This window comes from Salarias fasciatus, chromosome 1, assembly GCF_902148845.1.
Source record: "Salarias fasciatus chromosome 1, fSalaFa1.1, whole genome shotgun sequence".
Classification (NCBI taxonomy): Eukaryota; Metazoa; Chordata; class Actinopteri; order Blenniiformes; family Blenniidae; genus Salarias; species Salarias fasciatus.
This window is the reverse complement of record NC_043745.1, coordinates 22,072,993-22,096,461: the sequence shown is the minus strand read 5'-3', so window position 1 is coordinate 22,096,461 and position 23,469 is coordinate 22,072,993. Positions and strand designations below refer to the sequence as shown.

At 43.6% G+C, this 23,469-nt stretch overlaps 1 protein-coding gene across 6 annotated transcripts in view; it reads right to left on the bottom strand.

Annotated features, from left to right (window-relative positions):
* Positions 1-23,469, bottom strand: part of zfhx3b (zinc finger homeobox 3b) — a 202,473-nt gene that overhangs the window by 82,943 nt on the left and 96,061 nt on the right. For 5 of the 6 annotated variants that reach the window (XM_030102752.1, XM_030102988.1, XM_030103153.1 and 2 more), the window contains one exon: positions 162-2,669. In XM_030102752.1, the coding sequence (XP_029958612.1) occupies positions 162-2,633 (2,472 nt within the window). In that variant the 5' untranslated portion in view covers positions 2,634-2,669. Of the gene's footprint in view, positions 1-161; positions 2,670-21,922; positions 22,732-23,469 lie in introns of those variants that run through there. The other variant, XM_030103067.1, reaches the window with a different exon arrangement.

Below are 23,469 nucleotides of genomic sequence, written 5' to 3'. Positions count from 1 at the left end.
GTGAAAATACAAATTTTTTACATTGAACAGCAAGAATGAAATGATATCAACATCAATTTCAAATTAGCATAAGGCATTTTTTTAATTGTTCTAAAATAAAACTACCACATTTGCTGTCCTTAAAAATATTCAAGCCATCTTTTCATTTCTGTGTCACGTACCTCACACCGGAAGGGCTTGTATCCACAGGTGTAGCTTTCTCCACGTGCAAGACGAGGGTGACTCTGACCACTGCTGCAATACACACAGGAGCCTCCAGAGTCTGGGTGCTTCTCTTTCATGTGGGCCTCCAGTGTCTGCTGGTACTTGTAATGCCAGTTGCATTTGGGACACTTGAGTGTCTTGCATGAGTTGCGTGAATGCATCATGGTCATGTGACCACCCAGGGAACGCGAAGAACCCAAAACAGTGTCACATTTGGGGCATTCTACCCCACTTCCTGTGCTGCCACCAAGCCCATGGTTCTGTGAACACTCTCCCATTCCTGTTATGTCACAGGAGCTCCCGGGAAGGGCAAGAGAGTGTCCATGAGATGAGGGGTGAAGGTGATGATGATGGTGATGCATGTGGTGATGATGCAGAAGGGCTCCATTCTCCTCCTCTCCCTCTGCCGGGCAATCATTTGGTTCTGGAGCTGTGGCACTATCTCTATTGGCACTTTCATCAGCAGCAGCATTGGAGGACAGAGGCGAGGAGTAAGTGCCAGCAGTGTCATCCTCGCTCCTTCTGACGGCGGCTGCCGCCATTGCCATGGGAACTGTGGATCCCTGGCAGTTAAAGCTCAGAGGGAGCTCTGAGGTACTCCCCCCACCGTCTGCAGCTGAACCCTCTTCCTTGACAGAGGAGGAATGGGAAGCGAGGGCTTTGCTGCTGAGTGTGGAACTACCTGCAGAGGCGCAGGCAGAAGGCTGGAGAGTGCTACTAGGCATTAATAAAGGAGATTTGGAAATGCTTTGGTTTGAGACAGCTGGTTCCCCTGCTTCACCCCCACCGCTGCTACTGTTACCACCACAAGCCACTGCAGTGCTTTCTGCCTCCACCTCGTCTTCCTCCTCCCCTAATAACAGTTCTTCTTCAGAGCCCCCCATCTGGTTAGATAGGTGCGCTTTGCTCTCATGTCCCTCTGTGTTCCCATCTTCTCCCTTACATGCCAACTCTTTCCCAGCAGGCTCCTCTGTTCTCCCTCCCTGTTTGGGCAGGGCACTGGAGTCTTTGGCAGAGCCTAAGGATGAGGTAAGAGAGGATGCTTTGGGAATACTCAGCCCTCCAACAGAGAGAACTGAGCTAAGTGGGGTTTGTTGCTGCTGCTGTTGCTGGAGGCCAGAGTCAGAGTCTTTGTTCAGGGTGTCATTGCCTCCGCTGCTGTTTCCAGTCTCCAGATGGACACCACTAAATGTGCCATAGAAGCTCTGTCCAGAGTTAATTGGGTGCAGGGTAGGTGGCAGAGGAGTGCTCTTATTTTTTGGTTCCAGGAAACTAATGAGGGGCTCCTTGTCCTTCCCAATGCCCTGGATGATGGCAGATGCATGCTTGTCCCCCAGCAGCCGCCGCTCATCCTCACACAGTGTCATGCGGTGATCATGGACGGCATGAGTGGCAAAGGAGCGGGCGTAGCCAAAGGATAGCTTGCAGAGAAAACACATGAAAATGGGCTTACCCTTGCCATATAGGGCTAGTCCATCAAATTTGGAGAAATCCACGTTGTTAGGAACATCTTTGGATACACAGGACTTCTTGGCAGACCCATCGCTGTTCAGGTAATCCTTGTTGCTTTTGTGCCGCACATCGAAGACACGGAAACTGTGCAGGACAGGGCTAAGACCTGCCATTGTTGAGGTATTGGGAAAACCTTGGTCTGAATTGCCAAACCACTTCCCAAAGGACGAGGCTATGTGAAACGTGTTGATGATCTGTGGGTAGACCGTGGACGAAGTCGCAGCAGGTTCCCCCGGTTTCCCCCCACTCGTCAGAGAGTTTGTGGGAAGCAGGCCGGGCACCATGCCTCCACTACTTTGGATCAACTGGCTGAGGCTCTCCACAATGTAGGCTGAGCCATCTGGTTGGTAAACTATCTCTCCAGCCAAGTTTTCTACATCACTACTTTCCTCTTCCTCTTCCTCCTCTCCTTCCTCACTCCCACTCTCAGGTGGCGCCTGTTGTTGTGTGGGCTGGTGTCGCAGAAGAGTGGGCATGCCCCCACCCCCTGAGGCCATCGGTACCCCAGGGAAAGGTTGAAGACTTGGGAAACAGCTGTCAATCTCCATTTCATCTAAGTCCTCAGATTCTTCCTCCTCTCCACAGCTCACCCCCTCTTGCTCCTCTTCCTCAAGACCCTCTCTTCTGGGATGCAGCTGGCCTGTGGCAGAGCTATCACGGTGAGCCTGGGGTGACGTCTGTTTTGGCTGTTGCTGCTCGGACTGCAGATCTCTCACCCCGTCATGAGGGGCAACAGAGTTTTGGGGTTGGGAAGTGAAGGGAGTCGAGAGAGACAGAGGATCCAGGGAAGGTGCCTTGTTGGTACAAGTGACCTGTGAGCTAGAGTGATCGTTCCAGGGCTGTGGTGGTTGCTGCTGCTGGGAGGACCCGAGCCCATCGTCTGTCCCAGAAACCACGGGAGACTCACAGCTGTCCATGCTGATGCCTACATGAGGCGTTCATCGCATCCAGGCCTGCAGAAAAGCAAAAAAGTTCAAACAAGAGGTCAATGACGCATTAGTTTTGTGTGAAACCAAACGAAATGCATACACAGTCACACACATGGCAATGTCAGAAAAAGCTCCTGATATCATTCAAAATATGATAAGCCCCATAAGAAAAGATGAGATGCAGCTGTAGATGCAGATAACATGAAAAAATATCAGTCTGCGGGTAAGCATAGAAATCAAAAGAAGGAAATCTAACGTATGGTGTGCAGGGTGAGAGACAGAAGTCTGGGATATAATTGGAAAAATGACACCATGCTCATTACACTAGATTAGGCACTTAAACACAATACCTGAGACAAGCACTAATAGGACATCCGTGATTCATCTTCCTGCCATATCACAAAGGTACCATCTTTTATCTTCACCTTCCAAACAACACCCCTAGTCGTATATTCTGCAAATCCTACATCCATTTTTAATTAACTTGCAGTCAGAAAAAAAGGAAACAGACCAACTTAATGGATCAAATGGATTCCTTGTGAGATAATTAGACACTGAGAAGCCACCCATCAGCACATCTTACATTTACGTAACTGGGAAAAAATGGAAAGCTGCACCTGGAAAAAAGACATTCTTAATGATATTGCTATTATCACTTTATCTACAATTGTGTACATACAGTATGAGAAGAATATAATTCTACTGTATTATTGAGCAGAATTTTTTTCAACTTTAACATTAGTAATAAGATTTTTCTTGTTTCTCTATGAACCTAAAATACATAAGCTGGGTTGGGACTCCACTGCAGCTGTGTTTAGATCTTGCATCCAATAACCTCTATGCTTAGCCGGGTTTCAAACACTCCAGCCATCCTCCGCTTCTGAAATAATAAATGGGAGCTGAGCTTTCGGGAGCTGGCCATGCCTCGAGCATCTGAGAGGCCCAACACAGGCTGCAATTTAGTGAGCAGAAGAGATAAAATGATAGCGCAAGATACTGCTGAGCTAATAATTTTATTAAAGGGATGCAGCCAACATTGATTAAAGGGGGCAATCGGGCTGAAACCAATAACTCTGGGCTGCCCTTTAACCCACCAGTACTGAATATTACATGAGCAAAGTTTCCCGGCACCAAGCTCACTGCCATGTCCCAGTTGATTAGCACATTCAGTGCTTGCACTTGATTTATTTACTTATTTACTTAGGGATGCAAATTTCAGCTGTGATCAGAATAGAGTCTACCCCCACAACCTAACATATTAACCACTGAAGGAGGGGAGAGATTGATAATGTCTGTCTGCCTTTTCATGAATGTCTGATAAAGGTTGCCTCCCACACAACATACCTGAGTCCTTTCAAGCTTGTGTGCACTCAAAAAAGACAAAAATAAAAAACTATTTCCAGATCTGTTTTTCTATATATTATCCAGATAATACACAACAAGAGCAAATTAAATTTGAAATATAACAATGTACATACAAAAAAAAATACCCTGTAATAATTAAGTTTTGTCATTTAATGCAATTACATTAAATGAAAAAACTTAACATATGACCGCAAATACACTTTAGATATTGTTGTGATGAATACATGCATATTTCTGGTTGCATGGTCCGACTGATAATTTTGTTTACATGATACAGAAGCTAACCTCTATGACCCTTGAGCTACTTTGCATATAAAATGAAAGATATTAGACTGGCTGGCTTATTAACAAGATTGCTTTGTACAGCCAGACATGATTTAGAGATGGCTGCCATATTGAGTGAGGGGATACTAGCCATACTGGTCTGTATTTATTATCTGCTCCATTAATAACAAGCTGTGAGCTCAACAGCCATTTCACACAAATGGACTGAGGGCAGCTAGAGTAATACAAGACAGAAAAACATACCACATGTCAAACAGACAGTGATTATTCAAGGAAATTCAAGTGCATTAAACACCAGTGTGTGTGTGGGGACTTTTTCAGGTATCACTGAATTTAACAGCTCAGCCAACATTTAGCACTCAGGTCAGGAAATTAATGATGACCTCTAAAGTTCTGTCCTTAGACTTGAGTCTAAGCAAGGCCAGTTCAGCATACTGTATGACGGGCATACACCCATCAATTCCGATTACTGGGCTGAGATACCTCAAGCAATTAGCAGACAGAATAACACGATGACTCTTGATCAGCGCTGCAGCTCTGAGCCCGCTTGGTGTGTCCACTGCTTACAGAAAACAGGATTGCCCTTTAAAATCAAGATGGTGTAATTCAATAACCTGCAGTGGTTACTGATGAGCAATGAGGTTGTCTGGAGTCGGAAAGTCGCAGATGGGCAAACTGATATAACGCTGTTTGTCTCTTGGAGGTCTGCCTGACTCAGTGACACCTGTTTAAAGCAGGAAAAGCTTTAATCTCTGGGAGGCACTAAACAAGTCCAGGAGACAGACAAAGAGACGCGGCTGAAGTACAGGGGAAGTGGAGGAGGCCAGTGTCTCAGTGTGCTGACTATGTTAATAACCACAAATCAAAATGATGGAGCAACCTGCCAAAGGTGACTACCTCTTAGTGTCATTATGTATAGCTATGTACTATAATGTTTAGAAGAAAACAAATTTTGTTTTCCTACTGGTGCTACGACGAGTGATTCTGTCATGGCCTCTGCCCTTGTGTTGCATTGTAATTCTGAATGTGGGCCCACTGAGTTGACAATAAGCAGGCTGTGTGCAGCCAAAACAAGCCGTCGCTGACAATAAGAGATAATCACAGGGAAGAAAAGGCTGGATTCCTGAGCTGATCTGAGGGCAAGCACGCCGATGCACAGATCCTGCCTATTGGACCCTCTGCTGCCACCTGCCTCAAAAGGTTTTTCTTTATTGTGGTCTCATTTTCCTCAACTTTGATCAAAAAGTCTTACTCCATCCCTTCCCAACCACGAAACAAGCCTAAACATTGTAAAATGATGTTAATGAAGCATGCTGGAGAGCATGACTGTTGTTAGGTAGAGATGCAAAATGAATGAAGTTTTGCATGTTTGTCCTTTGATTAGGTGAGATTTACTGTCCAACGTGGGGAGGAATTAAAGACTAAGGAAGCATCTGATTATAAGCATGCAGGATCACCTTCCTGTAGGCCTGGCATTACCTTCAGAGGACCTTCTCTCCAGGATCCTTCATTTCTTTGGGAATTAACTCTGGCTAAACCTAAACAATGATTATTGTTGCTTTCTGCAGTCCTGACCCTTACTCCGGTGCACAGTGCTTGTCAGAAGTGAGAAAGATCCCCTTACGTTAGAAACAAACAAACAAACACAGCTTTTGATATGCCTAGAAGATACCTCGGAGTACACCAGATCTGATTTTCAATTGTTTTTCAGTGATGTTTCTCATCTGTGTCTGGTCTCTGAGCCATCACAGATCCTGGCCAGCCACCGCAGGGTAAGGGGGCGCTTATTGGAAAATCAATGGCGTGAACACTAAGCAAGTTACAGGAAGATGTGGGAAGGAAGGGTTCTTATTGATAAAGCAGGGGAAGGCTTTTGATGTTGCACTAGGGACATGCTCATTGATGGGAGAACCATTGTAGTCCTCAGGCAGAGTGAGGCCTGAGTTTATCTCCAAGGTTTATTCCAATTAATCACCAATAAAACCATGCATGCATTTCGCTATTTAACATAAGTGAGCATAATGCCTTACACGGCTGGATAAATTCTGGTTTTATCAGCATGCTCAAACAGAGAACAAATTTGCATTTTCAGCACTGTGTTGCAAATATTTTAGGATTTTTTTTGTGGCTTGGCGTGACTTTAAAACTGCCAATGTTGAGCCACAGAATGATTGGTTACTTTTTTAAAAATGTTTTTTCAGTGCATTTTACTTAAAATAGCCCCGTTGATTTCCATAGTATTCCATTTAAAAAGTAAACAGGCAGCTAATTAATTTTACTGGCACAATGCCACCGAAATCAGTGCTATGAGTCAGGAATGTTTGTCAATGACTGCTATACATAGTAAACCATTATAACAGGTACATGGACATTTTGTTCTCTTTGATTTTCCCAACACTGTAACTCAGGCAATTAACAATGAGTAACATGGTTGTTCATTGTTCATTCTTAAAAAAAAAAATCAGTGTACTATTCGACTAATGCAGATGTAAGGGTGATCTAGCATTGTTCCAACTCCAGGAGGCAAAAAGTCACCTCAGGTCGATGGCACTCAGCTTGTAAACAGGGCTTCCCGTAAAATCAATGATCTTCAGTAGGAGCTATCAGTCTGTGGAACAGAAATAGCCGTGGCTGTGTTGAGTCTAAGGCAGGATGGAACAGTGCTGTGTTTACATGAGTGTGTGTGAGTAGAGGGGGGCTGGCCACTGGTGTGTCTGGGAGTATTTCTGAAAGACACCATAACAGAGTCATGCAGTTTCTGTCATACATGCATGATGCCGTCCATTCAAGAAAAGAGCTCCACAGATTTCATTTATGCAATTTCTTGTATGAATATATAACTTCGAGCTGAAACACACCTTACTAAGTACATTATGAGCAAACTCATACACCCAAGAGGCAACACGGTGATTGTTTTAGTTTCACACTACTCAATTTTAGTAAGCATTTTACACTAGCAATATTGGCCAGAGAAGGCAAAAATTGATTTGTTTGTAGTATCAATTGCCTCCTTTGTTAATAGACCTGAAATAGAAGCTTGAAAATGATTTTACCCCTTTATGCAACACCATCAAATTGTGCTAATCCATTTCATATTGCAGGACGGTGGGAAAGTTATGTAAGATAAAGCAGCAGAAAAAAAAAACATAGAGCAAAACTGTGCGATACTGAAACACAGGGCAGTTTGATTAAATGATCAGACGGGGAGCTCAGCTAACTTTAAAAAGCATCCAGAAGGGATTTGCACATGGCACTAGAGTATTTCCTCAGTTTTGGAGGGTGTGATGGAAACAGCGTGGTGGTGTAATTAGAAGTAGTTAATTAGCTGTGGGTTAATTACTGGGTTCTGCAGAGCGTTGGTGAAAGACCTGGTGGGGTGGCAAAGCAAAGGGAAGCAGCGAAAACACAGCAGGAAGCTCCCAGTCTCCCGCCAATTAGCAGCCAGCATGGGGGGGCTTCTCTGGTGCACTTGAAGTATAAATGTGCGACGCTGCATATCATTTCATTCAAACATCGACACAAGAGAAGAGATAAAGTGTGGGGAGGCAAAATGCGCATGTTATTAGTGACTTTCAACTGCTGCTTTTGTATGGAAAATACAACATTTAGAAAGTTGCTGTAAAAATTCTAAACAATGCAAAGACTACAAAATGACACCCAGGTATCTGAGAATGAAAAACACAAAGACCAGAGAGCAAGAAATATTCCAGCGACCACAAGCTCAATCATCCTTCATTCTGAAAAAGTGCATCATATTATTTTCCTCTTATGTCCCTTGTGGTTTGTTTGGAAATCTTTGTAATTTATAAGCGCATAAATTATCCTTGGAATTAAGGTATTGATGTATAATCAGAAGAGGGCCATTGGGCACGAACTAACGTTCACCCCCAGGCAACCTGGTGCAAGGAGCACTGGTATACATCCGTGCACAGTAGGGCGTCTGTGCAATTGCAAGACTGATGGAGGGAGAGCAAAAGAGAGTGAACGGCCCTGGCTGTGTCTTCCAAATACTGAAGAGATTAGTTAGATACACATCCCGCATTTCTGCTCAATTTTAGATCAACAGTCATGGACACTGAATGATTTGCTACAGTCTGACATGGATCCTCACGTCCTTTTGCATGCAACACTGACTTTCCCATACTGTGGAATGCAGGAAAACAGAACGGACAGTTGATGCTTTGTACATTGGTCTGCCAGAGTCTAATCAGTCACAAAACAACAGACTCATCACCAATCTTGAGAAGAAATTTTAATGTAAAAAAAAAAAACAAAACAAAAAAAACAAGAAAGCTGCTTTTAACTGTGTTCCTGCATTGTTTGCTGATTAGCAGAAAATACAGAAGGACAATAGGGAGACAGAGAAAGGCATATTGAGATGTGGGGCTGGGGTGAAAGTGAGGGAGCAAAAGACACGTGTCCAATGAAAGGTCAGGGACAAGAGGGAATTGTGCTGATCAAAGTCTTTGAGCCCCAGGACCTTCATTTCTACTAATTATCAAATCTGCCCCTATTTATATCTGCAGGAAGCAGACGTTCTCTCAAGAGAGAATGAAAGTGAAATCTGCTAACTACAGTGCTTTCAGAGCTTCTGTTTGTACTCAATCCATTTCATTTGTCCTGCCGTAACAGGATTAGGCTGGTAGAGGGTGGTTAAGAGGAACCAATGGCCAACAACTTGTATGTGAGTGTTTTTCATGAAGGTAAAGGACAGAGCACTTTGCACAGAAGACTTTGTGGACGAACATTAGAAATTACCTTTTGTTATTGCGGAAAACTAAATATGATATCACATGGAATCATACTCACATACGTAAGTAGACACATGCATGTGCACGCGCGCACACACGCGCACACACGCGCACACACACATCCTCCAGCAGTGTTTGAGCTAAGGAAAGGCAACCACAAACACAGTTGTTACAATGATCAATATCATTGAAATATTAAACCTTAAGAAGCCGCAGTATTGATTGAAAGCCCAATGATAAAACGGTTTATTATCACAATTGTGGGGTTTTATGCAAATGTTTCGGAGAGACCATCAGCTGGGATGTGGCTAAACGTGAACCCCCAACCACACTCGCGCACAAGTACACAGATATCCCGGTTCATTCCCTCACAATCCCATCAAAAACCTGAGGAAATGCAGGGATCGGGGCGGGCAGGGAGATGTCATTACTGCTACATCCATTAAGGACAGTTGACGCTGAAAAGCAGAGTGAACCAATGTTCACCAACAGAGGGGGAACAAAAAAAAAAAAAAAAAAGACTTGTTCCCCAAGAACAACATGATAGCTCTGGGATTTTGAGCAGACATTAAACAGGAGAGTACAGGTGAGCAGCACACAGGCTGCAAGCAAGAATCCTGACTTGACAGACAGATCAGGGACATGGATGACATGTCCATAATGCTTAGCCTTTCAATGTAATCTGGAAAACAAATACCTTAGTAATGACCCAGTCCTGCACCTGGTAAAACACAGGCTTTACCGGCACCTGGAATTAGACAAATATTCATTGCTAAGCACCCTTAAAGAGACACGCTCCTAAATGCAAAAAGAATTGTGGGCGACATCCATTCACGGTGTAAATGTGTATTTTCTCAAAAAAAGAAAAAAAAAAGTTCATGGAAAACACAAAAAAAGAAAACATAAAAACGACAGTGTAACTCTGAAACGTCACACACAAAGAGAGCAAACTCACACAGGCAGTGATACAGACTACAAGAGATGAGTTAACTCACACAGAAGCTCAGACGTAAAACACTGAGGCGGTGCCACAAGCCTGAGAGCCAGGGCCAGTGTTCGGTTAAGTGTCTAAACCTGAGACGGGTGATAAGATCCCTTTTAGAAGGCATGTGAAGGCCAAATGACCAGGAAACCTGAGTAATGTGGGTGAAAGCTGTCTGGGGCGAGAGCAGAGATGTGGAAAGTCATGCAGTGTTATGTGTGGAAAATGGAAACTTGCTATCTCTTTTACGCGAGGACCCATGCAGTCCCCTCCATGTGTTTGTGTGAACATATGTCCTATCATGTGTTGGAGCGTATATCCAGACACACACACGCGGGGATTGAAGAGTGTCCCAGTGAAGCCATTCTGTGGAAATGATTTCTTTGCAGAAAAAAGAAAAGCATGAAAGCCAATGGTGACCTGGCCTCTAATTCTAGAGTAGGATATCCTGGATAAATAATTAGAGGGTTGCTTTGAAGACCTTGCACAGCTGAACCATTCGCTCCCCATTTCACATTTGCTAAAGTCATTAATGACAAAGATTTAGAAAGGAAAAGCTAAAAATCTTTCTGGTACACAAATACTTTTTTTTTTTTTTTTTTTATGAAGCCTGGCCCAAATTCCTCTCTGCTTAGCCCTGATCCTGGGAAAGAACTGCACCCGTTTTAAACAATAAACCTCGGGGGAGAAGTGTTTTCTGTTGCCCCCTTCCCCCTGTTGAATTATGAGACTTAATTAAGTTAAAAGAACAGCGTGCCCTGTGTTTTAAAAGAAGCAGACAAGACACATTGGGACCCTGAATGTCAACTACACACTGAAAAAAAAAACAAAAAAACAAAGCAGACTAGAAACATAGTAACTTGTAGATTTCAGCATGAAAAAGGGTTTTGACAAGTCTGCTCTGAGAAGTTGAGGGAAGCCTACACTAATAGATATCAGTGACTTATACATTGCTATTTTTATGTCACTGAGGCATACAGTTAGGGCTCTCGCTGAATGTGTCACATCTTCCAGCTGAGCTGTGTGGCTAACCCAGATCAATCAAAGCAGGAGGGAATCTCACAAGTGGGATTCCCATAGAGCCGGAACATCGCTGACTATTTCATTGAGACCTAAAAAATGAGGTGAAACAACAAACAACAACAGAAAAAAAAGGATGCCTACTGAGCTGCTAGTTTACATGCCATATGAGATGCCTGATCTTTACACTGCCAGTTTATAAACGGAGCAGTCATAAATCAGGTCTTGATGCAGTCGTCATCTTAAAAGGAGAGCAGAGCTTGCCCTACAGTTTACAAGGACAGATTCCAAGGCAAATCTTGGAAGGTGATGCGCATTCCTACTGAGTAAAGCTGTGATGAGGAACTGTCAACAGAGGAAAGGGGAAGAAAAACAAAAGAAAAACAACTTGTTAAGTGTATAACAAGGTGGCCTGGAGGGCAATGCTGAAAGACACCTCAGCACTTGACTCTGAAGTGTGCAGGGAACATCAAACACCATTTCTGTTGCTGCGTCGAGCACTGACAGAGCAGACCACAGTGTTCAGAGGGCCCCGCGTGAAGAGAATCACTACAGTTTGGCAGGAAGTAAACAGGCGCAATGTGACTAAAAGAGAAACGGATCGTTCTGTATTAGTCGGAGTTGTTGAACACTAAAATCTGACCCACGACCATCCAGAGTGACAAGTGTAACACAAGGGGAAGCTGTCAGCATCATGACACGATGAAGGATATAACCAAAAGTCTGGACTGTGAATCAAAACTGTAAACACCAGTACCACGGTTGTATAGCAAAACTGTGCGCTACAAAGAGTCATGAACCTTGAACAGTCAAAAGCTCGGCCCTTCTGTAACGGGGGCACTGAGGGGAAGAGCAGGGGGCAGAGTCAAATCAGCTGAAAGAAATTCAACAAATATTTGACGATTGAAGTATTTGGCAATTTGATGATTGAACCAAAACTTAGCGAGGTGGTGTCTATAAATGTCAAGGCATGTTTAACTGGGGTGGCGAATTCCCACTAACCTCCCCCCAAAAAAAATTCTCTCTCTTCAGTCCAGTGGCAGAGGACACAGACAAAAGAGAGCCGGGTAGCAGGAACAAATCTGGAGTGATATTTTAAGAAACGAGGAGTGCGTTAATAAGGTGCTCTTCTTCCTCTCCTCTCCTGGCCTGGTCGGAGTGTTGTGACAGCCACAGCGCGGTGGAGCTATATTTGAGAAAGACCAGCCTCCTGCCCCTCATCTCCACACACACTGCAGCCCTTGTTCATCTGCCTTAATGAAATGGCCACATGCCTCTTCTTATCCCAGAGTTGCTCGCACACTGTAGCACCTGGTAGATATAAATCAGCCCCACTGAGCTGTATTTGGGAAGTGAGGCATTAAGCATGACACGGACTGTCAAAGTTCAGATCGCGCCGACCGCAACATCTAGTTGAACCGCCGCGGAACAGACCCGAGACCAAGGAGCAGGCCTACCAACGGCCTCTTATCTTCTGCCTCCCAGCTCTGCATGACATGGCTGCCACATCTGGGCCCCAGCTGGGCAGCCCGCTGAGCACAGCAGAGATCGACTAAGGCAAGATACACCAACACCGAAGCACCCATGCTACATGGATTCATGGGAAGAATCCCTCTTTTCAAGGATCAATACACTCAAAACAGATGATTTGATGGAGTGTTTATTTCTTCTTTCTTTTTTTTTTTTTTTTTTTGCTGCAATTTATCTTTGGGCTTCCTTATCTGTGTGCTGTGAGGGCTTGTGGGTATTATTACAGTTTTTAAGTGGTGCAGTTTCTATTTTTACGCAAGGAGATAAAAGTAGATGAGCGCTTGTGTGTTGTGCAAGCGTACTGTATGTAGTCCATGTGCGTGTGTGAGTGGAATGTCAGTCACGTGAGCCAGAGGTCTGAAGGTCAAACAGAGAACCCACACATTCCTCAGAGGACAGGCACACATCTTTAGTACATAAAGCATTTGTAGGTTTACTTTAAATTGAATGGACGCATGCGTAAGCATATCAAACAAGCTAATGCTCCTGTATTATGCTACTCCACCCATCCACCCCTCAGCTTTACACTCCAACTTCAAATAGACGTTCGGCTAAAACCGTAGATGTGTAGCATGACTCCTCAGACAGAGACGATGACATAAGAGACGGATCGCTTAAAGAAAAGAACATAAGAAAATGGACAATGAGTGAAGGACTAGAGAAAGTTTTACTTTAATTTTAGGCTTTTCAAATGATATTTTTTTTGTCCTTTCAGTGCGCAAAACCTACAGAAACAGAATAATTACACGATGACAGGATTGACCAAATAACCATGTTGAACTCGAATTCACTGTAATACCAACTGTATCTTTATTTACATTGCTGAGTAATTAGCCCGAGGATCAGGAGGCTCAAGCTGATGACACATGCCTGGAGCTGAGCGAAAGTAGGCATAGGAGGAACAGCAGGATTACTTTTATGACACGTTACAGTAATTGATTCAGTCTGTTGGCTCCAGCGTGAATCAAGGGCATGGAAACTGCTGCGTGTGCCGCGCAGAACATACAGCAGGAACAGTTCGTGGATTTCGGGTCTTTTCGACCAGGGTGAGCGAAACAGCAGCTGATGCTAATTGTAGAAATTGGCTCAACAGTGAAAGCATGCTGGATTAGTATGGGTAATTGCATACACACACTTAAACAAAAAAAAAAAAAAAAAGAAAAAGCAAATGATTGCACTATAAATAAATAAAAACTTCATAGAAATGTCAGATGAAAGAACTGACCAAAAAGACACAGAGCAGGAGTTGCCACAAAGAAACAGAATGAAACACATTTGCATAATGTTTTACAAAATATTTCTGAAGTATCCAAGAACTAAATTTCTATGATGGAACATCCATGGAAAAATGAAGTTCATTCAGTGGCTGCAGACTCAACAGCAACGTGTGATCCTTGAGAACCGCATATTTAATACACATTTAATTAATTGTGTCATTGTTTTGACATTGAAAGAGCACGCCAGCAAACAAGATAAACAAGATCCAGCTCTGGGAAGAGTGCTATCAGTATACTAACAGAAACAGAACGCTGGAAGATCATTTCCAAAGCACTCTGAATGTCAGCCCTGGGTGCTTAGACGGCTCCATTCAATCTACTGTATGATGAGAGAATATTTTACACACAGCACAATGTGTGTGAACACACAAGCTGTCATCTATAGGATTTTATGCACGCATGACTAAATACTACTCAGATCCATTGTCAGATTGTGAATGGTTTCTCTCAGTGCTGAGCTGAGTGTCCACTTTTCCTGCCGGGCTGCTGGACTTCGGCTAAGTGTCTCTAGACATTACACACTACAAGAACAAGGAAACCAGACTTGAAATGCAAATGTTTCTACAAGCGAAACTGCAAATGCAGACAGTCCAACACATGCCGCAGATAGTTACAAACCACAAAATTACAAGGAAACAACTGAAAAAAGAAAGACCTCATTCATGTGTGCATGAGCCAACTTGCTTATCCTCATTTGCGTGCGCCTCCTTTCACATACACACAGGAAAAAAATATGTTTGCGAGGGGGTGAGAATTACAGCAGGGCCAACTGGCTCATCCTGAAAGTTCAAGCTGAGTGCCACTACAAATTACAAGCTGACAGCTTTAACTGTCCTGGTATGTGTTTCTTACAATGTACAGTATGTGCACGTTGGAGAGAGCTGCTTATAGACAGCTGTTGCGGCTGAGCTATTTACAATTCGACATTTGTGAAAAGAACGGCGGGAGGAAGCAAACAAAACAAACAAAAACAGCAAAACAATACATTAAGTCCCTAAAACTACACTGAGAACCCCAGATGAACAACATCAGTCATGATAGGACCCTCTGCCACATGTCTAACAACAGATGCCTCCATATTGGAGCTGTGGAGAAAGAGAGTGATGGGGCAGTGTAAAACGAGAGGGTGACTAATTGGTTCATAACCTGTAATTGGGGAGAAGTAATTGGAGTGGACTCACAGATGCCAGGTGCACCTACAGGGGGGTGTGGCAGTCGTGGTTTGCCCTTTGACTGGCTGTAGGAGCGTGTGTGTGTGCGTGTGTGTACTAAAGATTAGTTGTAGGAGGGACACAACAGTCAGGGTCCCCAAAGAATTTAGTTTAGGTGTGTCATGTGCCCGTTAGGCCCTGAAAACCACATTAAAGTCCATGTACTGAGACCTGAAAGACAAAACAGCCAAAACCAGTGTAAACAGGCATCCATACATGCAAACACTCAAATAGTGCACATACGATACACTACAACCTCATGTGCACTCGCAATTTTTCCAGTTTGTTGTTGATGGTAAGAAATGTGCAGCTCAACATTTTCTCATGGTTCATTTGGTGGGTCAATGTGATCAATGTGCTCATGGGCTACCTAGCCAATACTACACCTCTCCCAATCAATGTAATGGGGGTTGAGTGTTAATTGGGACAGAGTAAGACGAGGGTGGGTGATGAAGCACGGTGCGCTTTTTTGCAGAGGCATCAGAAACGCTGTACATCAGCGTGATGAAAGCTGCTCGGTGTTGACAGCATGCTTGTTTAATTGATCAGTTAAAAAATGTTTCTGTGCAACAGATATATGTGCTGAGATCGCAAAAAGTAAAAACTATGAGGCATTTGGGCAAACATCTGTTTGTCTTATCCATAGCCATATGATTATTGGTAATTACACTGAAGACCTGCAGTTGTATGGACGTGGCCATTCCTTCCCTACGGTATATATGAAACACACATCAAGCAAATTACTATATACTGATCTGTTATCACCTGTACTTTAAGATTTTACCACCTTCAAAACTCCTACATTCAGAGATCCACTGATCAGGCTTGTATTTGAAACCGCCATCATTTTGAATAAGTATGAATGATGCAAAACAGCACCAACTGTAGACTGATGAATGGAGTTTGAAGAAAAAAATTTTGATTTGAATATGGTCAGTGTTGACTGTTCACTTTCAAAATGTTTACTTTTGCGAACCCTGAAGGCAGTACAAGAGGAGAGTTTCCTTGGAAGTGATTCCAAACAGGAGATGATACTTGCTACGAAGCAAGGTGGCCGTCATATCCTGCTTTAGACAGGACTCCTGCCTCCACTCAAACACACTCATCTCTTCCACACACAAAATCCATGACTCCAATCTACCGAGGGGTGAAGAGTGCTAAAGATAGTGAGTAAATTTAAGAGGAAAAAAAAAAAACTCATCATGAAGTGCTGTTTATAGCTGAAGTAACTCAGATGTGGTGCATCATACGTTGTTAAAAATAAGTCATAGTCAAACATTTAAGTATTTTCTCTCCAGAATGTATCTTTTGATGAAAATCGTGCAAAACTTCCACTGAATAAAAAATAAATAAATTAAAAAAAAAAAAAAAAAAGCAATGCACAAAGACAGATAGCGGGCTTGGGTAGTGGGAACTGCATTACAGAGTCAACTGTTTACTCAGCTCCTTTAGTGAAAAAAGTTGTTTATATGTGATGAGAAGCTGCCGCTGACAACTAAAACAGTATGTAGAGCACAGGAAAAACCTGCCTGACAGATATTCTGTCTGTCAGCTAAATGGAAGTAGGAAGTGATGGTAAGGGAAACAACCAGAGTAAAGGCTGTTTCCCCTGTGTTGCCTGTTGTCTCGCCCTATTTATGCGGGGCACAAGGTTAGTCAACGTGGCATTCAGCCCAGAAAAATGGCTCTACCACACAAGGCCTGGTAAAGTTCCACTCAAACATGATTAAAATAGGGCAAAGTTGACTTAATGCTTGCCACGTTTAATACAAAATAAAAATCTAACTTTCGGAGTTTGAAATGTTAGAATGTAAAATATGTGACAAACAATTAAAGTCTTTGTCATGACCAGATTATCTGAAACATTAGCTTGAAGTGAGGATGTCTGATAAAAGTATATTGATTCACCATTTTGATGTAATTCGGTGAAGACTAATTAACATTTTCCTAAATCTCATGAACTCAGATGGATAAGATAATGTCAAAAAGTCAGGACACACTAAGTCCAAAAACAACATTGCCTCCCGCAGGACCCTGAGGTACCCCAGCCCTTAAATTACCTAGGCTGACAACAGGGGTGGGAGCATGGACCCGGTATAGTCATGTACTCGGGCCAGTGGCTGAGCAGGTCAGGACCCCACCCCCCCACGAGGGAGCAGGTCAAAGCCACATAACTCTTTAGCTAAGGTGAGGGTCACTGCGATGCTCGGTCCAGCCTGGGTCAACCAGAGGTCTCCGGCCACTGAGGTTCATGGCAATACAATAAAGTAATCAATCTGGACCCTGGTCAATAATAAACTCCCCGGCTGCACAGGGTCACCACCTGTTCCCTGGCCTCTCCTTGGACCGTCCCGGCCTCCTGAAGGGCCAAGGTCTTGAATTTCACTGTTGTGACGAGAAAATGGAAGTCAGGGTGGAATTAGACCAATGGTCTCATCACACAGCATGGCAACTTACACACACTGCATGTGATCAGTGAAGAACAATTCCCAACTTTAATTACAGTTTCATGCTTTCAGGCCGACCAACATCCTGGATTTTGTTCGCTGGCAAACGGAAAGTCATGTGTCGAGACTTTTCAAAGAGAAGAGAGTATCTTCTGTCAGAGTGCAGTCAAAACAGAGACGTAGCTCGGCGCTAATATTGACACAGCTCCCTAAAATTATCTACAATCATTTCATGGAAATGCAGACTAGTATTTTCCTTCTGTATTTCTGTTGCACACTACAGCGAACACGGCACTCCAAAATACACTGTATAGCACTCAATGAGGATGCATTGTTCCTAATACAGAACATCCTCTTCCCTTCCTCTGAGTTTTTTTGTGACAAACACGCTGCCAGCGCCGCGCCTCCTCCTCTTCCCTCTTTGCCCTCTCACGCTCGCCATGAATGGAGACAGACAGCATCCTTGGCGGCTGCCAGGATGAGGCAGCAGTTAATTCTTGGCTGCCCTCCCTCTCTGCTTAAAGGCAGGTATAGAGTTTCCAACAGCTCCAGCTGGCTTGATACAATGGAGATCTCAGTGCAGGGGCAGAGTTCCAAGCAGGTGAACTGACCTCTCCTCCTTTCTCTTATAACCCTTATCAGTCTTCCAGTAGCGGTGCCACAAACACCTCGAAACCTGGACAAGAGTTTAGCCTGCCTTGCTCAAATTCTACGTGACCCAACCTTTTGGTTTCAGGCTATTTCCTGTACAACATCCAGGGCAATCAGGCTGACAAAGAAACGTATCACTGCAATGATAAGATCTGGAATATTTTAATAAAATACATAGCACAGCTTTATAGTCCAAACCACTACTCAATACACTCCTATGAATTATGGTTGAATATTTTAGATTTAGATTTTATCTGAGCACATGTATATTTTTAACATGATCCAAGATGGGTGTTCTGACTCAATTAGTTTCTACATCTCCTCCCTTTCTTTTCCTCTCAGCTCTTTCCTGCCAACAACATGACATGTCATTAGGCAGTATAATCAGCATCCTATTTGCATACATCTGCTTTATTTTATTGATTGCCCCTCATTCGTTAAGATTCAGGGTATATAATTAATGACCAACCCCCTGGTGCCACACCCTGGGGACAGCTAATTCCACTGCATACCAAGGGGATTTCAGCAGAGGGCACAAGTGGGCTTGTCACAACGGGCACCGGGCCAGTATCAGTCCCGGTCCCCCTCCCTGCCTCCGGCTGTCCTTGGTTCCAGCCAGCTCCTCAACAAGGAGAGCCCTTCCTGGGCCGCGTTAACTAAAAGGACAATTATCTTGAGAACAATGATGCTTTTCACAGGGGCTGTGTTGTCATTAATGCAGTGGATCTGGTTACAGCAGTCAGCTTAAGCTAATTAGTGAATGCTATCTGTGGACTCTCATTGCTTTCTAATTAAGTAAGATTCATTTCAAAATGGGGTCCAACAAGCACATTTTTGGAGGAGTGACTCACCTTTGACTTTAGCTTGAATTTATTAATTTGATGAGCCTTTTTTTCCCTCCCACACTACCAGACAACTAACAGTTAGCTGCTCTGTACTGAGGTACTATTTACTTCATAATTACTATAACAACCTTTTCATTTCAACAATTTACCTGTCGTGCAACCGGTGCAATAGAGGCAACTACAATGATAAAATTTATCGACAAATGGTTCATAATTAAAGATTATGAAAGATGCAATTACGCGTCATCTTTTCATGTTGTAATGCTTTAGGCTTTACTAATGAGGATGAGTGCACCTTGATTTTTCCTGGTTTCCATGATTAAACAGTTTGAGCTTTTGCCACCACAAGCCAAGAATCTCTCTCGCCACAAAACAACAATGTAGACTTTAACATGTCTGCATTGTTTCAGACTATTAAAAGGATATTCCGATGAGAAGCTGCTGACTGACTGACAGACTGAGGAAACAGTTGCTTTCCAAAGAGTCAGGCGAATCCTTCTTTCAGAGGAGCCTGCTGACCTTTCACACAGGAGAGGGCTGTTAGTCACAAGTCACTCAGCACTGGCTGACAACAAGAGGAAAACTATATGGGAGGCGCGCATGTGTAATGCTTATCTTTACATTAATAGATCCATTTTAGTGGGGAAATCTAAAAGGCTCCTCACAACTTCATAAAGCAGTTGGTGTTCATGTCGGCTTTTACATTTACAATTAGTTTAGATTGAAGGTAGAGTGTGTATTATGTCAGCAAGTATCCTTTAAAAAAAAGGCAGGAAGTGCACGGTATCTGATCTATGTTGCTGGACTTCACAACTTTCCAGGCATAGTGCATGGTTAGGATACAAGGTTTCAGAACTAAGGCTACAATTAAGTTGAATTTGCAGAGGTGATTACAGTTTGAGCACTTAGTTGTGACGGTTGAGGTTAAGGTAAGAGGCTGGGAGTTGCATGATCGTAATGAGGGAGCCCCGCAAGTAATGCCTCTGCAAACTTGCATACGCACACACGGCAGCGAGATCCTGCAAGATCCTGCTGAATTCTTCATATCCTCGGAAGCCACCATCACACAGACGGCACATGTGCACAAGTTGAGATGACACATAAGCCTATTGGAGGTTTTAGCATATCCTTCAAATAATACACGGTTACTGCTGCCTCAGGACTCTGAGACAATAGCTCTGGCCCACAGATGACAGACAGCTAGAACACCAATCATCTAGAAACTAGTATTATAAAACACTGTCATCTGAGGCCGTGTGTTTTCTGTATCAAAAGAGTGTGTGGTGGTTCAGCAAGAGGGACCAAATGTGTAAACACAGACACACATGAGCGCAGAAATCTGGTTTGGCAACTATATATGTCCTTACTTGCTGGGTATTGTGAAGGAGGTTACAGCTGTTGATTGTGATTAAAATGTAAACAAAGGCCGAGTTCAGAGAAAGGGCGAGTATGCGAGTTTGAGGGTAGATCAACTCCCACACTCCTCCACACCCTCTGAAAGTCTCTCATTCTTCGGAGCCTGCATGACAGGGCAACATCAGAAACACGCACTTTCATTGATACTGAACCAGAAAATCCCTTCATTGCTTTTTGATGTGACGGTAAAACGTAGTTTTAAGTTGAGGAAATGAAAGTATGATCTCTAACAAACCAGAAAATAGAAACATTTACCATAAAGGGAGGAGATCCACCAGAAAGCTCTCTGAATCTGTCGGTTAAAAATAAGGATTTATTTCCTCTATGCAGCGCCCGTGTCTGGGGTCCCTGTGACCCTGTCGTGAGCGCTCTTCACATCACCAGAAGCACAGCTTCTTCCATTTGCCCTGCTTTTAGCCTTTCAACATGAAAAATGTACTGTTTTAAGTAATCCTTGTTTGTACTGACCATAATTGATTGGGTAATCCTGGTTTAACATGCACTAAAGCCAGTGCTTAAGAAACTATTAGGAGGGATAGCAGCTTAAAGAGGCAGGATCTATCTAATGTTGACTGTTAGATCTACATTTCTGTGTTGTGAGGTGGGATCCATTCGATGATCCTTCTTGGGTGACCCACTTTAAGCCTCACTGACAGTGGTCCCATCCTTTTTTTTTTTTCCAAAAGGTTTTTTCTGTATTTCTCTTTTCAGTGGCAAGGCTGCGTCCATGCGCCAAGCTGTTGGCACGGTTTATCCCCTGAACCCGAATGAGCAAATCTCTTGGCACACTTCCATCAACCTGGTGACACAGTTCTGGTGTTTAGGCCGGCTTCACCTGGAGCCACAAGCCATCTCCACAGACGCAACGCCAAAGGTCTCTGTCAACTCGACATGACACACGCCACACCGCACTCTCATCACTGTGACAACCCTGTCATAATCAACACAAATCTCTGAGCGTCAGCACAAGGAGCAAAGGTATTATGGAGCTGGAGAAGAGGAGAGAGGTGAGGGAGAGGGCCAGGCAGACACACTAAGTACAGGTCATGATACAATCTCGCCGGCTCTGGGATCAGGCACCAGAGTGTGAATGTGAGTGTGCACACAGGACATTCAGACAAGGGGAAGGCTAATTCCTGCTCCTCCTTCTGCCCCGGCTGCTGTGGTTTGTACGTGACGCATTAGGAGGTGGGGAGGTCTCACATATACACACACACACACACACACACACACACACACACACACACACACACACACACACACACACACACACACACACACGCACACAAATGCACGCACACAGTCACACACACACTGTGGAAAGAAGAGAAGGAGAATAATCCCCACCAAGACCTCTGCCCTAATGGGGCCCACTACTGTAATTACAAGGCACAGATTTCAGATCAGGCACTTAAGTAGCCAGCTAAGAGTGCCCAGAAAACAAAAAGCTCTGTAATTATCGTCTGTCTCCTCTCTCCCTAGTGTAACTTCAGTTACCTGTCATGCTGCTGTTTTGTCAGGAGTTCGTTGTTTCCTGGATTCTCCCTAATCCACGGCTGGAAGCAGCCCTGGCAGTGCGCCTGTCTGTGCAAGATGCACATTTCAGCTTGCGGGGGCGAGTGACGACATGGCACACAAAGATAGCAGAAACCTGAGTCCTCACAGCCCCACAAGCACATGAATGCATTTTTTTTTTTTTTTTTTTACAAGAGAAGGGAGGAAAAGAAGGAGGGGGAGTGTTCAGTTTGCTCTAGACAAAAGATCCATTGTGCAGTGAAACTTTATATACATATTAGAAACTCGAAACCCATAGCCACTGCGAGCAGGATTCTTGTAACTGTGAACAAGATAACATTACCTACCATTCTTTCCTCCTGTCTACAGAAAAAGGGAAAAAACCTTGAATCCTACTTTTATGCCAGGATCTTATTCTTCATGATGGATTCCTGTTTTTTTGCGGGGTCATCTAATATCGGTGATAAGAGAGCTGTGGTCTCCAGGCAGTTTTGTGGCCCATTAAGTAACACATTCCCCAGGTGGAGCAGAGCAGGAGGCACAACTTGTCGACAGAGATTTGCACTCAGCATTCTCTTAGCTTGCAATCATCATCTGCCTAACCTCTCAGGTGTTGCACAAGGAATGTAACATCCATACCTATACTTGCTTATATAATTGCATGAGGCTGGAATGCACAGCATGTGTATTTCCTCTGCTTTAATAATATCATGCAAGAATCTTCCAAACAAGAGCAAAATGTATACTTGAATATTATCTCCTGCTTAGGAAATGCTGCCGTTTTCTACCTGTGACAAAAAGGAGGATCAGAATAAGAGTGGTGCTACAGCAAAAACACATAATTTTCTCTATTTTACTGTTGTTAGCAGCGCACAAGCATTGGACTAACAAATTCAATATGAAACATACAATAAAGACTCAGCGGAGACAGGCTATAGTCTGAGATGAATCTCTGATGACAAAGTCCCTTTTCTTACAAAACTTATTTGTTAAAATGTAAAAGAAACAAGAGAAGGAGAAAACCCTGCAGTGGTGACTGCAGCTAAGAGAGCTTCACGTCCCCGTCCAGCTCATCCTCAGAAAGCCTGTGTCCACAAGCCCGGGAAAAATTACCAACACGACGACGTCACCAGCATCAGACGTGTAATTAGCCTATTGCAGCCGTGCAGTCGGGGAGGAGGGGGGAGGCCGGACAGCCTGCTTCATAATGACAACCCCTGCAACTTGTAATTATTTTTCTCAAGGACAAACACAGACACAGGCACATGTATGAACAAAACACACACGCTCAAAAAGGACGAGCAGCAAAAAAAAAAAATAAAAAAATAGTGCCTGTAACCACACCACACTGGCGTTCATGAGAAGGCGAGCGCTAACTAATATGCAAGAAGAGTGACATACAAATGTCATAACAACTAGGTTACAACGTCTAATTTAGTTTGAAAGGCAGTGAGTGCAGTTAACAGAGGTGGAACATTACTACATAATTAACACATTGCGCCACGTTTTGGTGTTTTGAACATAGATTC